General features: G+C 31.7%; 1 protein-coding gene across 3 annotated transcripts; it reads right to left on the bottom strand.

Moving 5' to 3' along the window:
* Positions 1-676: 676 nt before the first annotated feature.
* LOC113511605 (zinc finger protein 281-like) lies at positions 677-16,411 on the bottom strand. Of its 3 annotated transcripts, none has more exons than XM_026895259.3 (6): positions 16,167-16,411; positions 14,443-14,612; positions 11,788-11,938; positions 7,169-7,300; positions 6,266-6,368; positions 677-5,934 (listed from the first exon to the last, which is right to left on the bottom strand). In XM_026895259.3, the coding sequence occupies exons 1-6, from the start codon at positions 16,406-16,408 to the stop codon at positions 4,438-4,440; spliced, it is 2,295 nt and encodes a 764-aa protein (XP_026751060.2). In that variant the 5' UTR covers positions 16,409-16,411; the 3' UTR covers positions 677-4,437. The 3 variants fall into 3 exon arrangements, with proteins under 3 accessions (XP_026751060.2, XP_052752107.1, XP_026751061.2); XM_052896147.1 differs by lacking the exon at positions 16,167-16,411 and adding an exon at positions 15,894-16,145; XM_026895260.3 differs by lacking the exon at positions 16,167-16,411 and adding an exon at positions 15,799-16,145.
* Positions 16,412-16,550: the final 139 nt, after the last annotated feature.

A 16,550-nucleotide genomic window follows, 5' to 3' on the forward strand; every position in this document is an offset into this window, starting at 1 on the left:
TTGGCAACTGTAGTTAGGCTTTGGTGGTTTTAAGAGGGCCCATCCTTCAACCATTAAGTACCCTTAGTCGCCTCTTACGACACCTATGGAAAAGGATAGGGTAGCCCATTCTATGCCGGGACCATACGGCTGTTAATGGATTGTTATTTGTTAATGGTAATAACTTTATATTTTTTTGCACATTTGTTAATCTCAATGTTTCGGTCAAATTGACAATGTAAGAAAGATAAAAATAGATGCTTTCCAATGCAAAAAGGTAAAATATAGATAATAAGTATAAATAGTATTTGTATTGTAATAGTGTTAGTGTAGTAAACACATTTTTTAAGGCTTGCACATACTGGGGATATTACATTCCTGTACATACATTTTTAGTCTCATAGAAGCAATTTTGCATACTACAGCCATGCACATTTTATTAAAATCATAGACAATTCTGCCCTCTGCTAACAAAATGATTCTTGTCTATGCTGTACAGAAATTGGCAATATGGCCATTTCAATTTATGAATAAATTTGGTTGTAATTTAGCGTTAGTACTTATTATTGAGGTTTTTATATTTTGAGATAGATAAATATGATTTATAATTTTCTATTGTAAGTAACGTATATGATCTCGGTGGTTTTATCAGTATGTTTAGTATTTGGATAATGGTATTAAAATAAAAATATTGAAACATATTTAAAAAGCTTTTTATTGTTACACGGACTAGAAACTTACAGTTTACATTATTATTGCTGGTTGTTAAACTAATAGAAAATCTCTTATAAAATTATTCAACATATTGTACATTTTAAGCACAACATAAGTACAATAACAACAATTAAGGCACCAATATCACTAAGTTATCAGAGCAAGGCACTGACCCATATAATAAAATACAATGTAATGAAAGGGCCATAAAAAAAACAAAATCTAGTGATAGTATTTGTGAAATTCTACTAACTTTCCTTAATTTGCAACTTTCTTAACGAATGTTATTGAGAATTATGTTTTAGAAGCTTTTACACAACCAAATATAAAACACATGCCTGAAAACTGTTTTTTCAAAATAGATAAGATAAAATTAATGACTAGACAATTCGCAAAAAAAAAAAAATGGTATAAAACATTGCACACCTATCTATATATAATTCTTTTAATATTTTTTTAATTGTAGTAAAAAAATATTTGTAACCTTTATTTGCTAAATATTAGTAAAAAAGGGCACTCTAAAAGGAAAAATATGTAAAAAAAAGACACTCTAAAAAGAAAAATATTATAAATTCAAAATTCGAATGTCGTAAAAATAGAAATATTGCATTATTAGATTTACCTATTCAAAATATCGATAGGTATAATTAAGTACGTATGTAAATCTTGTACTACTATTTTGTATTCAGCTGTCTTTTGTTATTAATTATAACTTTTTAGGCTTGGTTTCTAGCCAAAGTATTAATAAATAAAAAATATATCTATATCAATGAATTGATATTAAAAGTTGATATAAGAGAACAATATATACAAGATGTAGATAATTGATAATCTTCTATAAAAATATTATAGAATTTTTAACTCAATTGATGAAGCTCTTTGACTCCGGCAGCAAATATCATTACTTTCTTCCTTCACTGTTCAATTATATTTAGACTACAACTGGACTCCTTTCTTATGAATACTTTCACTAGATTTTTATTTGTTACGCCCTGCGATCCTTTTCATACAGTTATCGAAGAGTTCATAAGTAATTGCGTATTATTTTTTTTAGTTTGTGAGTATAGTTTTATCTTGTTATACATAAAATATGCACTTAAATGACTAAAACCAGTCATAATTCACTTAAAACTACACAAGATAAAACTATCAATAGCTAAATATAGCACATATTGTGTTTTCTTAACATATATACAGATTATAAGATCAACATCATCTAGATGGAGTACCTCTATACAAATGCTTCGACAAAAACAGCCTACTTTTATCAAAATAGCGCGCTTATAAAATGTATAAATCTAGTAACTGGTAACTTATATTACACAAGCCGTCAACTAATACAAACTGACAAAAAAAATGAATGAAAAAAACAAACAGCCCACAATTGGCTATTTTTTCCCATCTAGACGTATTTGATCACAACAAATTACATTAAAATATGGCACTCGAATGGCAAACAGTATAAGATTGCCTCGATTATGGCAAGTAACATAAAAATAATATATATCTATATAAAAGTCAGCAACAAGTAAATATATTTATTTGATATCGTTGTATACAATAGAGTTGATCTGAAGTATCATTCACTATCACTAAAGTTAATATTTTAATTGATATTGGATCATACTGGTAAACTAATTTTAAGTAAAATTGTGCCCGAAGTACATTTGAATTTTGATGGCCCATTCTTTTTTTTATACCAGAAAAGTGGCATATAGCCTGGTAAACGGTCACTGTAACCTATGGATGCCTGTAACACTAATGATAATAGTTTTGCTAAACTATCAAATTAGAATTTTAATTTTAGACAGAAATTTACATTGTGGTTTCTCAGAATCGTCTTCAATATCTACTTAACACAATAAAGGAATTCAATACTTTATTCTCATTTAATATAATTAAGTACAATTTTTATGCAATAAAATTATTGTTATTATTAATCATGATATCTTTTGCTTCGAAAATGTAAATATATTGTAATTGAAAAAATACCAACTACAATAATAAGTGCCATCTGTTTTCCAAATTTTATATAATTACAGAGTATCATACTATGTGCAGAAATTTAAAAAACAGATAGGTAACATAGGTATACGTAGGCATCTCTAAGTCCTTATAACAAGAGAGAGATAGCGAATAGGCTTTATTTGCATACATCTATACTCATGCAAATAAATTTATCCATCCAAATATACCCTGGAACTACAAACCCATTTTTTTACCTGTAAATTACAAACCGAGGTAAATATTTACTCCTAAAAGGTTTCTTCGTCGTAAAGTCATTAAGAGCAGTAATCTGAATCATAAATACATGAATTTACTTGTTCTTTTATGGCCAAGAGCAAATTAATTTTTACCAAGGTTTAGAGGTTAGTGAATAATCTATTTAAATAGCTAATAGTGAAAGACGGTCCAACCATCATATAATAAACAAAAATGTATAACTATTTTTCTAAATAACCGAGTTTCAAAGGGGATTTCAAAGAGGACACAAACTTTGAAGAAAAACATGATGAATAAGTCTACTCATTTGGGACTCTGAAGATTGTAACTAACATAAGAACTCAGTTCAGTTTGCCTGAATTAGATATCTATTCCGGTTAGTAGTTCTAGGGTTAATATTTTCTTTTGTTTAGATTTTACAATTTTACAAAAATGTATTCAAACTACTCCTCTGTACCTATGAGTAGCAAAATCTGTCGATAGCATCATTTTAATTAGTATCTAGCTCGTATAGGAAAGAACAAGACAACACACGTGTCATCTCATTCTATCCTATGAATTCGCTTGCGATAACGGTTCTATCAATAGACTTACTTGCAACTTGTTAAGAAGTTTATATTCTTAGTCGTCATAATATTTTAATTCGATAACCATTTTTAATATAACTAAACCCTGACATCATCCATGTTACAAAATATGTGACAAAATATTAATAAAATTAGTATTTTTAAAATAAATAATATAATACCATGTTAGTTCATAAGCCGCATTTAATATAAGTATGAAATACTGTAGGCATATTTATTAGACGTTAAACATTTTTTATTATTAACAAAAAAAAAAAACAAATACTTATTCATTAGTTTTGGCATTATCCTTTGGATATTTGTTAAATAAATAATAGAAACATTTATAATTATTAACACGTACATATAAAAATAAATCGTCCATAATTTTCATCAATTCCTTGGCTCAATCCAACAATAATTTAAAATAATACGTAAAAATTAGTATATATTAAGAATTTTAATATTGTTGACCTATTTTCCAATGTTTATTACATTGAAGCATAAGGGAGATCAAGGAAAAAGTTGGTGTCGTGTCGTATCAAGAGGTGAAGAGACTCACTGAAAATAGTATTAAGTGGCAAGAGCTTTATCGATAAGAGGGTAGCACTTAAATAGCTAATTAAAATGCTTTAATTCGTATTGTAATGGGATATAGTTTTAAAGTAAACGTAAATCTGGCATTAGCACTTTTCATTTATAACAAAACACCACAATAACAAATAAGTAATTTATGCCTAAAAGGGGCATACATTACACATATTAAAAAATAAATTATAATAGAAATAAAACAAGTCTATTCTACATAAAACAGAAGCATCACAAGTATTATACACAATTTCCCTGTTTCAATCATACCAACAGAATAAAATAAAAAATACTAATAGCAAACATAAAATATTGCAAGGAACTCAATTTTGTACGTATTAAATGCAGCGGTCTATAAAGCAACTACTTATAAGCTTGTGGTTAGATTGAAGTTATGCGCTTTCAAAGCATCTATTAAATCGTTATCAGATAGAAACTGTTTGAATGCGTCGAGTTTCTTAAAACAAATTGTAACACAACACGACTTACTATTATTGTTGGCTTCGTCACAACACGTATCAGAGGCACTTTTATTGGTGCAATCATTACAAGTTTTTGAATCTATGGTTTTACACGAACATTTCAATTTATCTATGATTGCGGTAGCTGGCATATCTTGGTCACATTCATGTATAGTGTAAACACCTAGTTCTTCTAAATTTGAATTATTATGCCGACGGTGATAATGTAAGAATGTATTGTGATTCGTATCTGTAGCCCGGCCGCATCCGACAGCGCACTTCATCTCCGCATGGTTGCATTTACAATCAATGCACGAGCATTTATCTTCCGTGCAACTTTGTGGTCCAGAGGAGCTTTCTCTTTGGGAACATTTCCCACATTCACTGTTTGGATCACATTTGCATTCTGAACACGAACATATCCCAGCATCTGCCGCTAACTGCTCTAACGCGTTCCTCTTAGCTATTTCCTTTCCAAATATGTTTTCTGTCCTCACCACGTACATATCGGATGGAGGCTCGTTATTAAACAATAAAGTGTCTTCAAGAGCCAACTCTGTATTGAAGAGTACAGAATTTGCTGGGTTTATTTCTATATTTTGCTGCACTTTAGTAGGCGGTGGAGTATTGAGAGATCTATCATCATTCGTAGTTTCTAACAAATTATCAATAACAGAATCGAGTTTGCTATGTCCTAAGTTAGTTACAAGTTCGCTATCATTGAAAACTTTATCACCAACATCTAGTATGCTTGGAGTATCTAAATGGAAGGTGCTTTGTGACATGAGATTTGCTGTTGGCGTTACTTCGGAATTCAAGTCGATATAGCTCTGCATATGTGTCGGTACGAACGTTGCTAGAGTGAAAATATTTTCCGGTGTCTTCTCTTTTATACTGACCGGCGTTTCTGATATTGAAGATGCTAAAGCGCTGACATCCACCCACGGTGCTTGTACCTCAATCTCGTTAGCTAAAGCCAATTGTACAGCTTTCGTTTTAACTTCCATTTTATTATCACCAACTATTTCATTCTCTAATGGCACTGCTACTTGAAAATCAGTTACATCAACCCATGCATCTTCTTGAACCTTCTTCTTTTCTACATCGAACGGAGATATAGTATCTAAATTAGTTAATTCGTAATCGGTTAGACTGTTATTAGGTTTAGTTTGGTTAGTAGCGTTATCAAAAAATAGTTCGGTTAAGTCTACGTTATTGTTAAGTGGATTTCCTCTAGCGATATCTTCTAAACTGCCATCGGTGGAATTGGATTCTGTAGTGATGCGTCCGAAGGATTCTAAGAGACCATCCCAGTTCGGCCAGTCGCTTGTAGGTTTTGTCGTTTTCGTCGGACTATTTGCCGCTGATGGTATTGCTTTTACTATGGTTTTTTCTGCTTCTGGCTGTAATTTAAATAAATTATATAGTATGTCTAAATTATGCTTACTCTCGATCCATTTCTATAATTGTCATTTTGCAAATAAAACCTTTCCAGCAATTCCCATTGATTACTATATTGGAAATTGCTGTCATGATATTTATGATAGTAAAAACCCATATATTCTTATTATTTTTTATAATGATAATCTATGTTATGTCCATGGTATTGCTCATGTCTTAAGGCGACGGTTATCACTTTCCATCAGGTGGGCCGTTAGCTTGTTTGCCATTCCAATTTGCAAAAAAAAAATGAAACAAAATCTAGGCAAATAAAAGAAAATGTCTGCACTTCACCTGATGATTGGATGCGACGGGTGCAGGAGGACGATGGGTGCGAGAATGCGCCTTCAGGTGGTGCGAAGCCGTGAATGACTTGCCGCAGCCGTCTGATCTGCATCTGTATGATATTTTATCATTATTAACTCATTCGAACTCAATTAAAAGTAACACGGGAGATATAGTTCTTAATTTTTTTATCTTTACACCTTCATATTCTAATGGTCTCCATAGGAGACAATTAAAGGTTCAGGATCCGGAGTCTTTTTCCTACACCTAAATATAAACATTTAGGTGGCTGGTTACTGGTAAAACCCCCCAAAGGGGGGGAAGGGATTGTTAGTAATGGAGACTGAGAATCCCATTGCTAGCAATATACCCAACCAGGTCGACCTCCTCGCGGTTCCACCTGGAAACTATCATGGTAAATTCCCGATGAATTCATCATGATGGGCTAACTGGCCTGTTTTTATTCTCATCTATCACCCTTCACTGGTGCTCCGCCAGCGTATCCCGTTAGCGCTACCATACCATTTTCACCCATCAAAAAAAAAAACCCCCAAAGGGGAAGTTTATTTTCAGCAGTAGTCAGTTAACAGCTGGCTTCATCATCATCATGTCAAACCAGGGATAAAAAACTAGCGTGGGTTCGATAAAAATAATTCCCAATAATTCACAAGACAGGTGCAAATAAATGCATCCTTTATCTCACTCGTAATACTGCCGCCAAGCAATTGTTTTTGGCAATAAATGAGGGGTGCCATGGGCGTCTAGAATGTTCTGTTAGATCTAAAGTGCTATAGATAAGCGACTGTTTCCACTTTTAATTAGGTAGGTCATAAGCGTCATTCCATAAAAAAAAACATTATTTGTAAAGAAATCCAAAGGTCACAGAGAATTAAAATTTAAGCACGAACTCACTTATATGGCCTCTCTTGTGTATGTGTGCGTATGTGTTTCTTCAAATCGCTGAGCGTCGTAAAGAACTTAGAACATCCATCCGCTTGACAATTGAACGTGTCTCCACTATGTAACCTCTGATGTGCTCGTAACCTATAACGATAGATAGAATAGATTAATAGTCTCTTTATAAAAAAAAATTAACACGAAGACATTTCGCACTGAAAAAGTTTCATAATAGAAATAACATGGAAACAACAAAGGGGTGAACCTTATGGTGTCTATTAAAAAAAAAGTCAGCTAAAACTTCAAAATATATGCACGTATGTTTTGAAATATAAAATAAATTTGTCGTCCATGTGGTTTCGGAATACAATAGGTCACTACACTTAACTACACTACATTTATTTAAACTACATTATGGTTAAACTACATTATCAGCGAGTAATATATATAGGCTATGTATTATTTTTGAATATTCTATTTATCCGTGCAAAGCCAGACCGAATCGCTAGTTACAAATATAATTGTAACAACGTCTGCGCCGTTTGCGACGGCCTTTATAATTTCACTTTCTGTTCCTGTATTAATTACAATTTCACTCTTTATGAAAGCGGGCGGCCCGTATATGTAACGTGATACATATTACTATCACGGCGTGATATCTACATATCGTGTTTCTAGTTATGTCTGTATAATATAAAATGGCAGTGAATTTTTAAGCGACTTTAAAAAAGGAGGAGGTTTGTCATCTCAGAAATCCGTTATTTATAAACCAATTTAGAAAATGATTTTTTTTTATCAAGGATATACTCATATTTTCAAAAATCTTGTCAAAATCAAATCAGTAGTTTAACTTTTAAATAAAGCCGGTGATTTTTTGTGGAACAAAATCTAACATTATTTTAAATGGATTTCCAATAACACTTCCGCCAATTGTAGATCGATTTGGACGCTTATTTTTCCTTTCGATAGGTGTCACATTACATTAAATCAGTTACACATATTTGGCCTAAAAACGTATTTGGCAAATTATTTGTTGTTATTTGCAATTGCCAAAGTAGGATGGCGAGTAGCTAGTTTATAATATTAATGACATTTATACTCTGCGTGACGATTTTAAAGCATCATTTTTGAGATCGATTTTGATGAATTTTTCTTTAGACCTTTATTTATTTATTTATGTCGTTTTTATTTTTGCACTGACACACATTCTACTTCCGTATTTCGACCGATTCGAATCGTAAAAAATATCCGTTAAGATTTGAAGATAGGCTTAATGTGATAACGACCTTCGTGGTTTAACGGTTTAACACATTGTTTTACATTGCGTTGATCACAGGTTCGATTCCCACACCAACACAATACAAACATTTGTATTAATAAGTATGTTTGTATTGGTCTGGGCACTTCATATGTATTACGTATATGTATTTGAATTAGAGAAAAAAATTAAGTTTCAGTTATCTAGTATCCAGTATGCCAGTGATGACTTATGGAACCGAAACATGGTCCTACACTGTTGCTCGTATAAAAAAAAAGAACTTTTTTTATGCAACTTAGAATGGCAAACAAGCTAACAGCTCATCTGATGGAAAGTAGTAACCGTCGCCTATACACATGAGTAGTAGCATGGACAAATTTTAATTTATTCAGCAAATTATGGACAGGGCTATGCCCAGTTTCTTTGCATGACAGAATCCCAAACGAGGATATACGCAAAAAATCCAAAGACACCGAAATAGTTTCTTGAGTGGTGACACCGTACCGGCAAATGCAGTATAAGACAACCCCCCCCCCCCCTCTAGATTGAGTGACGACCTTAATTTTATTGCAGGAAGTAAGTCGGTGTCTCAGGACCGTTCCTTATAGCAGTCTATGGGGGAGACTTATGTTCAGCAGTGGTCAAATAATGGCTGAAATGATAATGATGATGACGTCTAACATCCATAGCTGTGCTTAGTTCGGAGCTACACGGCACTGTATAATGTTCAATGGTATTTATTTATTTATGTAACACTAACTGGCATAAAGGTCTTGATCTTAGAGATAAGAATCCTGGCATGATACAATGACAAACAACAGGTGGCCCTCAGAATAAACGTAGTAATGCCAAGATCTATTAGATAATTTCTCAAATTAATTATAGTTCACTGTGAGCGCTGTAGCACTGTGCGGGTGATAGGTCACTAACACCGTAGAAATAAAATACTAAATAGTAAAATATTAATTCGATAAAATATTGTACTGAACTAAGAGAATTCTTTTGTTTAGTTCCGCTACAATTAGTATGTAGTCACACACATACTAATGGTAGCGGAATTAAACAAAATATTTTAAAAGTGTAATTGTTGAATTTCTTGCGAGATCTTCTCAATAGATAACAACTTTTGAGCCCTGCAGTAGATTTAAAAAATAAATGAGTACTTAAATGTGCTTGTAAACGAGTCTATTTAAATAAAGATGATTTAAATTTGACTTGGACAACCTCACAGTAACTGTACTGTGAGATGTTGTGAAAAAAAAAATGTTAAAAGACATTGCAGTACGATATCGTATAATTTAAGATTGTATTTTTTTTAATACAACTTAGAATGGTATACAAGCTGACGGCCCACCTGATGGAAAGTGGTAACCGTCGCCTATAGACATGAGCAGTACCATGGACATAACAAGAGTATACTGTTTCGCCCATGATACCCCTCACGCGTTGCCATTCCTGAGGACTCAGATGTTGTTCCTCTGTACCCTGTAAATTCACGCTATAACCAATAAAAAGAAAAAAAAACCGACATCAATTGTGGCAAAACTAATTTTTATTTTAAAACTAAACTACTGATTTTAATAAAATATGTATGGTAGTGTCAATAGCGGTACCGATCCGTAAATATATTCTTACAGATAAAAAAAGAATTTTTTCAAATCAATTTATAACTGACGGAGTTATGAGGTAACAAACATATAAAAATATGACCCATTTGAGAACCTTCTTCACTTTGAAGTCGGTTAAAAAAGTAAACTGCCACTCGTATATTAATTACAAGACACTGAATATACTATATTCAGTACTGTCTAAAGTAAATCAACTCCAACTGCCTTCAAAAAAGGGTTTATAATTCGACTATATTTTTTATGTATCTATCACAATCTATTTTTATTATTAAATATTTTTACCAGTAAGAATAATAGGCTGTTATTTCAAGCTCGCGCTTGAATCACAGGCGATCATGATTAATGACCCCGAATGGTCCCAAAACTAGTCGAGAATTTTCGACAAAAATATTTGACATAAGTCAATCCCGTTATTGTTATAAAGTTACATTTTTTTTTTTTACTGTAATGGTTATTTATGCTCATGTTGATTCTATACAAATTTTCTCAAGACTGAAGTCGCAAGAATGAATCGAAGCATTTGGCGTTCCATTGTTTCTGCCTACCCTAATGGAAGACAGGCGTGACAGATATGTATGTATGTATGAAGTCGCAATTTATGCCACACGCTATCTTCACCCATCCTGGATCGATTAAGATGATAATCTTTATATTAATATAATGTGTTTACTTTAATGTTGGTTCCATTCCGTGAAGATTGACGTCCGTTTTTTTGTGGAACAAAATAATAAATTACGAAATCAACGTTGTAAATATTTTAACAATTCGAATAATTCTATTATATCAATTTGAGATCTTAAATCAAAACAAGTAAAGCATACAATAGTGTAAACTGGCGTGACAGTTGATTTGATTGCTCTGTTTCGAACAAAATACGAGTTTGGCCCATTTCCAGATAAATGTAAATGATTGCCTATTGCCATCACATGCGTGATGTTTTTCATATTTGTATCAACGTTTGTAATATTGTCAGTGTACGCTAAATAAAACAAAATACAATTAATCACACTGATGTGTTGTATAATATTTAAAAAAAAAATCCGTCCAAGAGAGAGTCAGCTACACACTAATTAGATTCTGTACTGAAGTACAAAAATACATCCACTTCCTGTACTATTTATATTACGTGAGTCTAAAAAGACGTTATGGTATTTATTACTGTTGTTGTTTATTTGTTATATTTAAATGGCTGATCTGATTTGAATGAAATTTGGTACAAAGACAGACAGATAGTTTTTAGTCGGCGATATCTTCGTCATTTAACTCTTTGTGATACAAACATTTAAAATGAGAAACTCGTCCGTTCTCTTTCTTTAAAATTGGCTGTGCTTATAATTCTGTGTAAGATTCTGCTTTTAAAAAGATGATATAATTAATGAAGGTCCACCACGTAAATACGAGAGCATACATATATACATAACCTTTAAGCTTGTTTCCTATTAGGGTAGGCAGAAACAATGGAAAAATTAGCATTAACAACAAATATAAAAGATGCCATGTAAATCGCGACGACACTTCATCTTTCTATGGAATCTTGAAATTATAAAAAAAAAAAAAAACAACAAAACAAAAAAAAAAATCAAAATCAATTCAGAATTGACGAAGAGTTGTGCGATATACTTAAAAATTAAAAAGTATAGGGCGAATTTAGAATTCGATTCTTTTTACGACCCGATACCATTTTCTATTAATAAAAAAAAATAAAATAAAAAACGATACTAAATATTTTCAATACTAATCATACAGACCTGTATAATGTGTTGAAAGCCTTCCTACAGTTGCCCATCGTGCAAGCGAATGGTTTCGCCTTAGTGTGCGCGCGAACGTGTATTTTCAAACTGTACGATGTGAGAAATGCCTTATTACATGTCTGCATTGGACATTTGAACCTGTATTCACCTAAAAAAATTAAAATTACATAAATTGTATTGTAAAATCTTTATTGTGCATAATTTACATTGGAAACATTAAAAGATTTAATATACAATGGCAGACTTATCCCATAGGATATCTTACAGTCAACCTTTGAAAAGCTGAAAGAAAGCTATGGAATGTTCAAGGGTAAAAACTATTCGAGTTTCAACCGTGAAGCAGTTGTGTTTGCATATCTGTGTTTCGGTTTGAAGGGTGGGATATGGCGTGAATTTACTGGGTACAGAGGAATAACACCCGAGTCCTCAGGAATGGCAACGCATGGGGGGTATCATGGGCGAAACAGTATACTCTGTTATGTTCATGGTACTGCTCACATCTAAAGGCGACGGTTACCACTTTCCATCAGGTGGACCGTCAGTTTGTTTGCCATTCTAAGTTGTATAAAAAAAATATGGATAAAACTTAATAATACCTAGTTGAAATTAAATATATAATACAATAAAAAGTAACTAAACTAAAAGTAAAAGTAACATCTACATACATAAATAAGAATATTAGATAAATAAATAAAAAAAAATATTCGCAATAGGCTCAATGAAATAGGAGTTTCAGAATAAAATTCTATGATACCTGCTTTAAAGGATTTAAATTATTATTACCACGTACTATCTCCATTTTTAGGGATCCTTATTTCTCTAAAGTTGAAACAGAAATTACACATATAATATATAAAATTTTATTAAAATCAATCGAACGGTTTCGGAGATTAGCGTGAACAACAATGTCAATACAGGATTTTATATAGATAGGGGCTTGTTCAAGAGAATAAAAAACCCGACGTAGAGGGTTTTGCCAGTAGTTGCCACGCTTGTTCATAATCGTTTAATAAGAATAAATATACACTGTACTTTAGGTACATGTTTGCTCAGTGGAGACTATTTAGAAGGACAATTTTCTATTTACAAAACAACAGAGCCGACCGATTCATGGGCCTATTTAAAAAATCTCTAGTTAAAAATGCCTTTAATCTATTGCTTTATAAAGAGTAATACATATATCTTATAATTATATTTTTTGTTATCGTACGAATTAATTATGAAGTTAGACATACATAGCAATAGTCGCCTCTGCGGCGTAAATATCTTTATATAAATATAAAACATGCATAAATAAAAACCATTCATATTTGGTAGAAACTGGCACAAAAATAAAAAATAATATGATACTTTACTCAATTTGGAATGGCAATGAGTGCCCAATTGATGAAAGTGGTCGCTCTCGCCTGTAGACATAAACAGAACCATGGGCATTTTACTAAACTAGATATTATCTTGTGGAAGTTCATTTCACTAGTTATTTGATTAGAATTATTTAGTATTATTCAATTAATTCATTAGTATGTGTGTAACTGCCAACTCGAAGAATTGGCAGTCACAGACACAGTAATGGTAAAAAGAAAACTGACACTCGAAGATTGACCATCACTTCTGGAACTACTGGTAGTAATAGTGGTGGTCAAATTTGTCCGTGCCAACGTTAAATCAACGAATATCAAAACGTTCATTAAATCTAGATAGAAAAAACAAAAATATTAAAAAAAATATTAATAATTAAAATTATTTTTTATTTAAAGTCCATTGTTTCAGCCTACCCTAATGGGAGTCAGCCGTGACAGATATGTATGTATGTATGTATGTATGTATGTAAAATTATTTTTAAATACCAGAACCAATTAAACTGTCATTAATACATTATCACCACAATTTACCTAAAGGAAATAAAAAAAAAAACATAGGCAAGGCAATATATATCGAGGTAGTAAGTCATACTTATCTATCACCAATTCATCATTACAATAAATTTTATCATTATACTTGTACTAGGTTTTATTTTAAATGGGTGAAAACGGAATAGTAACCCTGCCTGTATTATCAGTATACGCTGGCACGGCATCAGTGCAAGACGGCAGTAGAGGATGAATGCAAGTCAGTTAGCCTAAATTCCACAAGAATTAACCATGATGGTTTGCAGAGCAACTGCATGAAGATCAACCTGATAGAGTATATTTCTAGCAACAAGTCTGTTAGACCCCATTAGTGACATTTCCTTTCTCGTCCTACTAGGTTGTCAGTAACAAGGTTGCTTTAACTTAGACTTATAAACCTCGAAGGTTATGAATTCAAAGCAGACCAACAAAAAAAATAGTCTAAATCTCAGATAATGGAAAACACAGATAAGAAACTGAATTAATCTAAGTGACAAGGGTAGACTTCTTCCAAAGGATTACAGTAGTAAAATTATTATAGATACAAACAATTACAATGAGAAAACAATGAGCCACCTTATCACTAAAAGATATCTCTTCCAGGCAACCTTTGGATGGAAAGGAGTAGCACATAAATATAATTGGATTAAAATAAGTACTATTGGAGCCAGCAGTCAGAACAGGTAATTGTATTTATATACTACCTTACCTACTTTAGCATCAAAAGATTATTATCTCTAAAATTAAAAGAAAAGTTATAAACCTTTGTGAGTTTTCATGTGAGTCCTTAGGTTGCCCACAGTACTGTATGTCCTCTCACAGCCGTCGTGCTCACATCTGTATCTCGCTGCATGCTCCTCTTGCTTACGGTTGCTCTTTTCCATGCTTTTTGTAATCTCACACTTTGACATATCCGAAGCTGGTTCATCATGACTGGAAAAAATTGAAATGTTTAAGTTTGCATCCACATTGTTAAACACATGTTTCATTAGCAAAATCTCACTATTTATTACATGATGTATGGTCCCGGCATAGAAAAGCTACCCCTTCCATTCCCATAGGTGTTGTAAGAAGCGATTATGGGATTTTAATGGTTAAGGGATGCCAGCTGCGTTCCTCTTAAAACACTACCAAAGCCTAACTGCAGGCGCAATGGCCGAGTCCTATGTCCAGCAATGGACAGTTAATGGTTGACATGATGATGATTTATTAGTTAAATTTCTACTTTTATTTCTATGTAAAAACCTTTCTTACTAATATAAAAAAAAAAAAATATTAAAAAAAAACTTATATAGTGTGAGGTCTTGATAAGAACAATAGAAACTAAAATAATAATTATTAAAATGTATGTCTGTACATTTGCTCAAATATAATATCACGCAAAAACTAATTGCATCAACTTAGATATGCTAAGAATATTAATCATATAATAAAATGGTTACCATTTCTTTTTTAGCAATAAACTTGAAACTTTCAAATAGTTTTTTCAACAAGTTCCAAAATATCAATCTAATAAGAGTCTTATTGCACTATTTAATTTTTTTTATGAACACTGTTTTTTTTTTTAATAATAATTTGATACTTCGTTATTTATTACATTATTGTGAATTGATATAAAAATATTAAGGTTTACTTTTTTAATTATCTATATATCTATAAAAAAATTCTACATATTTTTTTAAATATAGCTAATACAAACTATAGAGTAGATTCTAAACTAAAATCCTAATCTATAAAATTACAATTTAAATTTGGAAATTTGGCAATTATTATGGTACAGACCATTGAGAATTAAATAATAAAGCCATTTTGACACAATTCTATTAAAAATAAGTTTGTATAAATGGTCCTTAGAATAAATGTTTTGTTATAACATCAAATTGAAATTTTATTTTAGAGATAGAAAAGGATACTATGGAATTGATTCAAATTTCATCAAGGTACTAATCATGGTATTGATGTTGACTTGTCTATGGGTGTTTTATTGAGGATTTCATGACGCAGTCCCAAAAAGAACACAATATTTTACTTGTATGTTGTAAATAGAAAACTAAATTTCTAATATTAAAAAAAATTTGAAAGAGTAGAGACATGTATACAAAGTAATCTAGATAAGTACCTGCATCTTGTAGTAGACACAAATTTCAAATGTGTATAAAATTTTTTTGTTTATTATAGGTTATAAAACTTGTTATTAGTTAAAGTATCAGTTACCTCTCGCTCGCCACTCTACTGTATTCCTTTTGGAACACAAAATTAGGATAACATCACATCATGATGGTAATGTACCAAAATAGAATGCCCAAAAATGAAACTATGCGAAAAAGACCACATATATACAATTACACTTGTAAGAACGAGACAAATATATATTGACAAACAGCTGATTGAATAACTAATAAGACAGTAGAAAAGGCGGCATTCCACATAAACTCATATTTTAACAATCACAGGAATGAGAATTTCCATCTTTCCGATAAAACTTACGATAACAATCCATTAAAATTAACAAAGTTCGTATTCTTGTGTGATGTTTTGTTTTCCGACGTCACATTTTCTTGGGAAAGTTTTAAGTCGTAACTAGCTTCAAATTCTCCAAAATTCTTTTCTACAGACTCGTAGTTTACGTCCGTATTGGTATTTAATGTAAATTCACTGTTTAAAAGTGTTTTTAAATTGTTTTGTGTTGATTTATCGGAAACGCAAGTGTCAAAGAGCCATGAGGCCATGATTGTTTCGCTAGTGATGTACTCTATAGTCAACAATATTGTTTATACCACACAAAAATCGATGAAATGAATCGGTAACTCAAAATGTAGAGATATTTCAATAGATGGCGCTAATATTTAATATTTTAAGAGCAATCTTGGA

The sequence above is a fragment of the Galleria mellonella genome, unplaced genomic scaffold, assembly GCF_026898425.1.
Source record: "Galleria mellonella isolate WM207_F2 unplaced genomic scaffold, CSIRO_AGI_GalMel_v1 utg117, whole genome shotgun sequence".
In the NCBI taxonomy this organism is placed as follows: domain Eukaryota; kingdom Metazoa; phylum Arthropoda; class Insecta; order Lepidoptera; family Pyralidae; genus Galleria; species Galleria mellonella.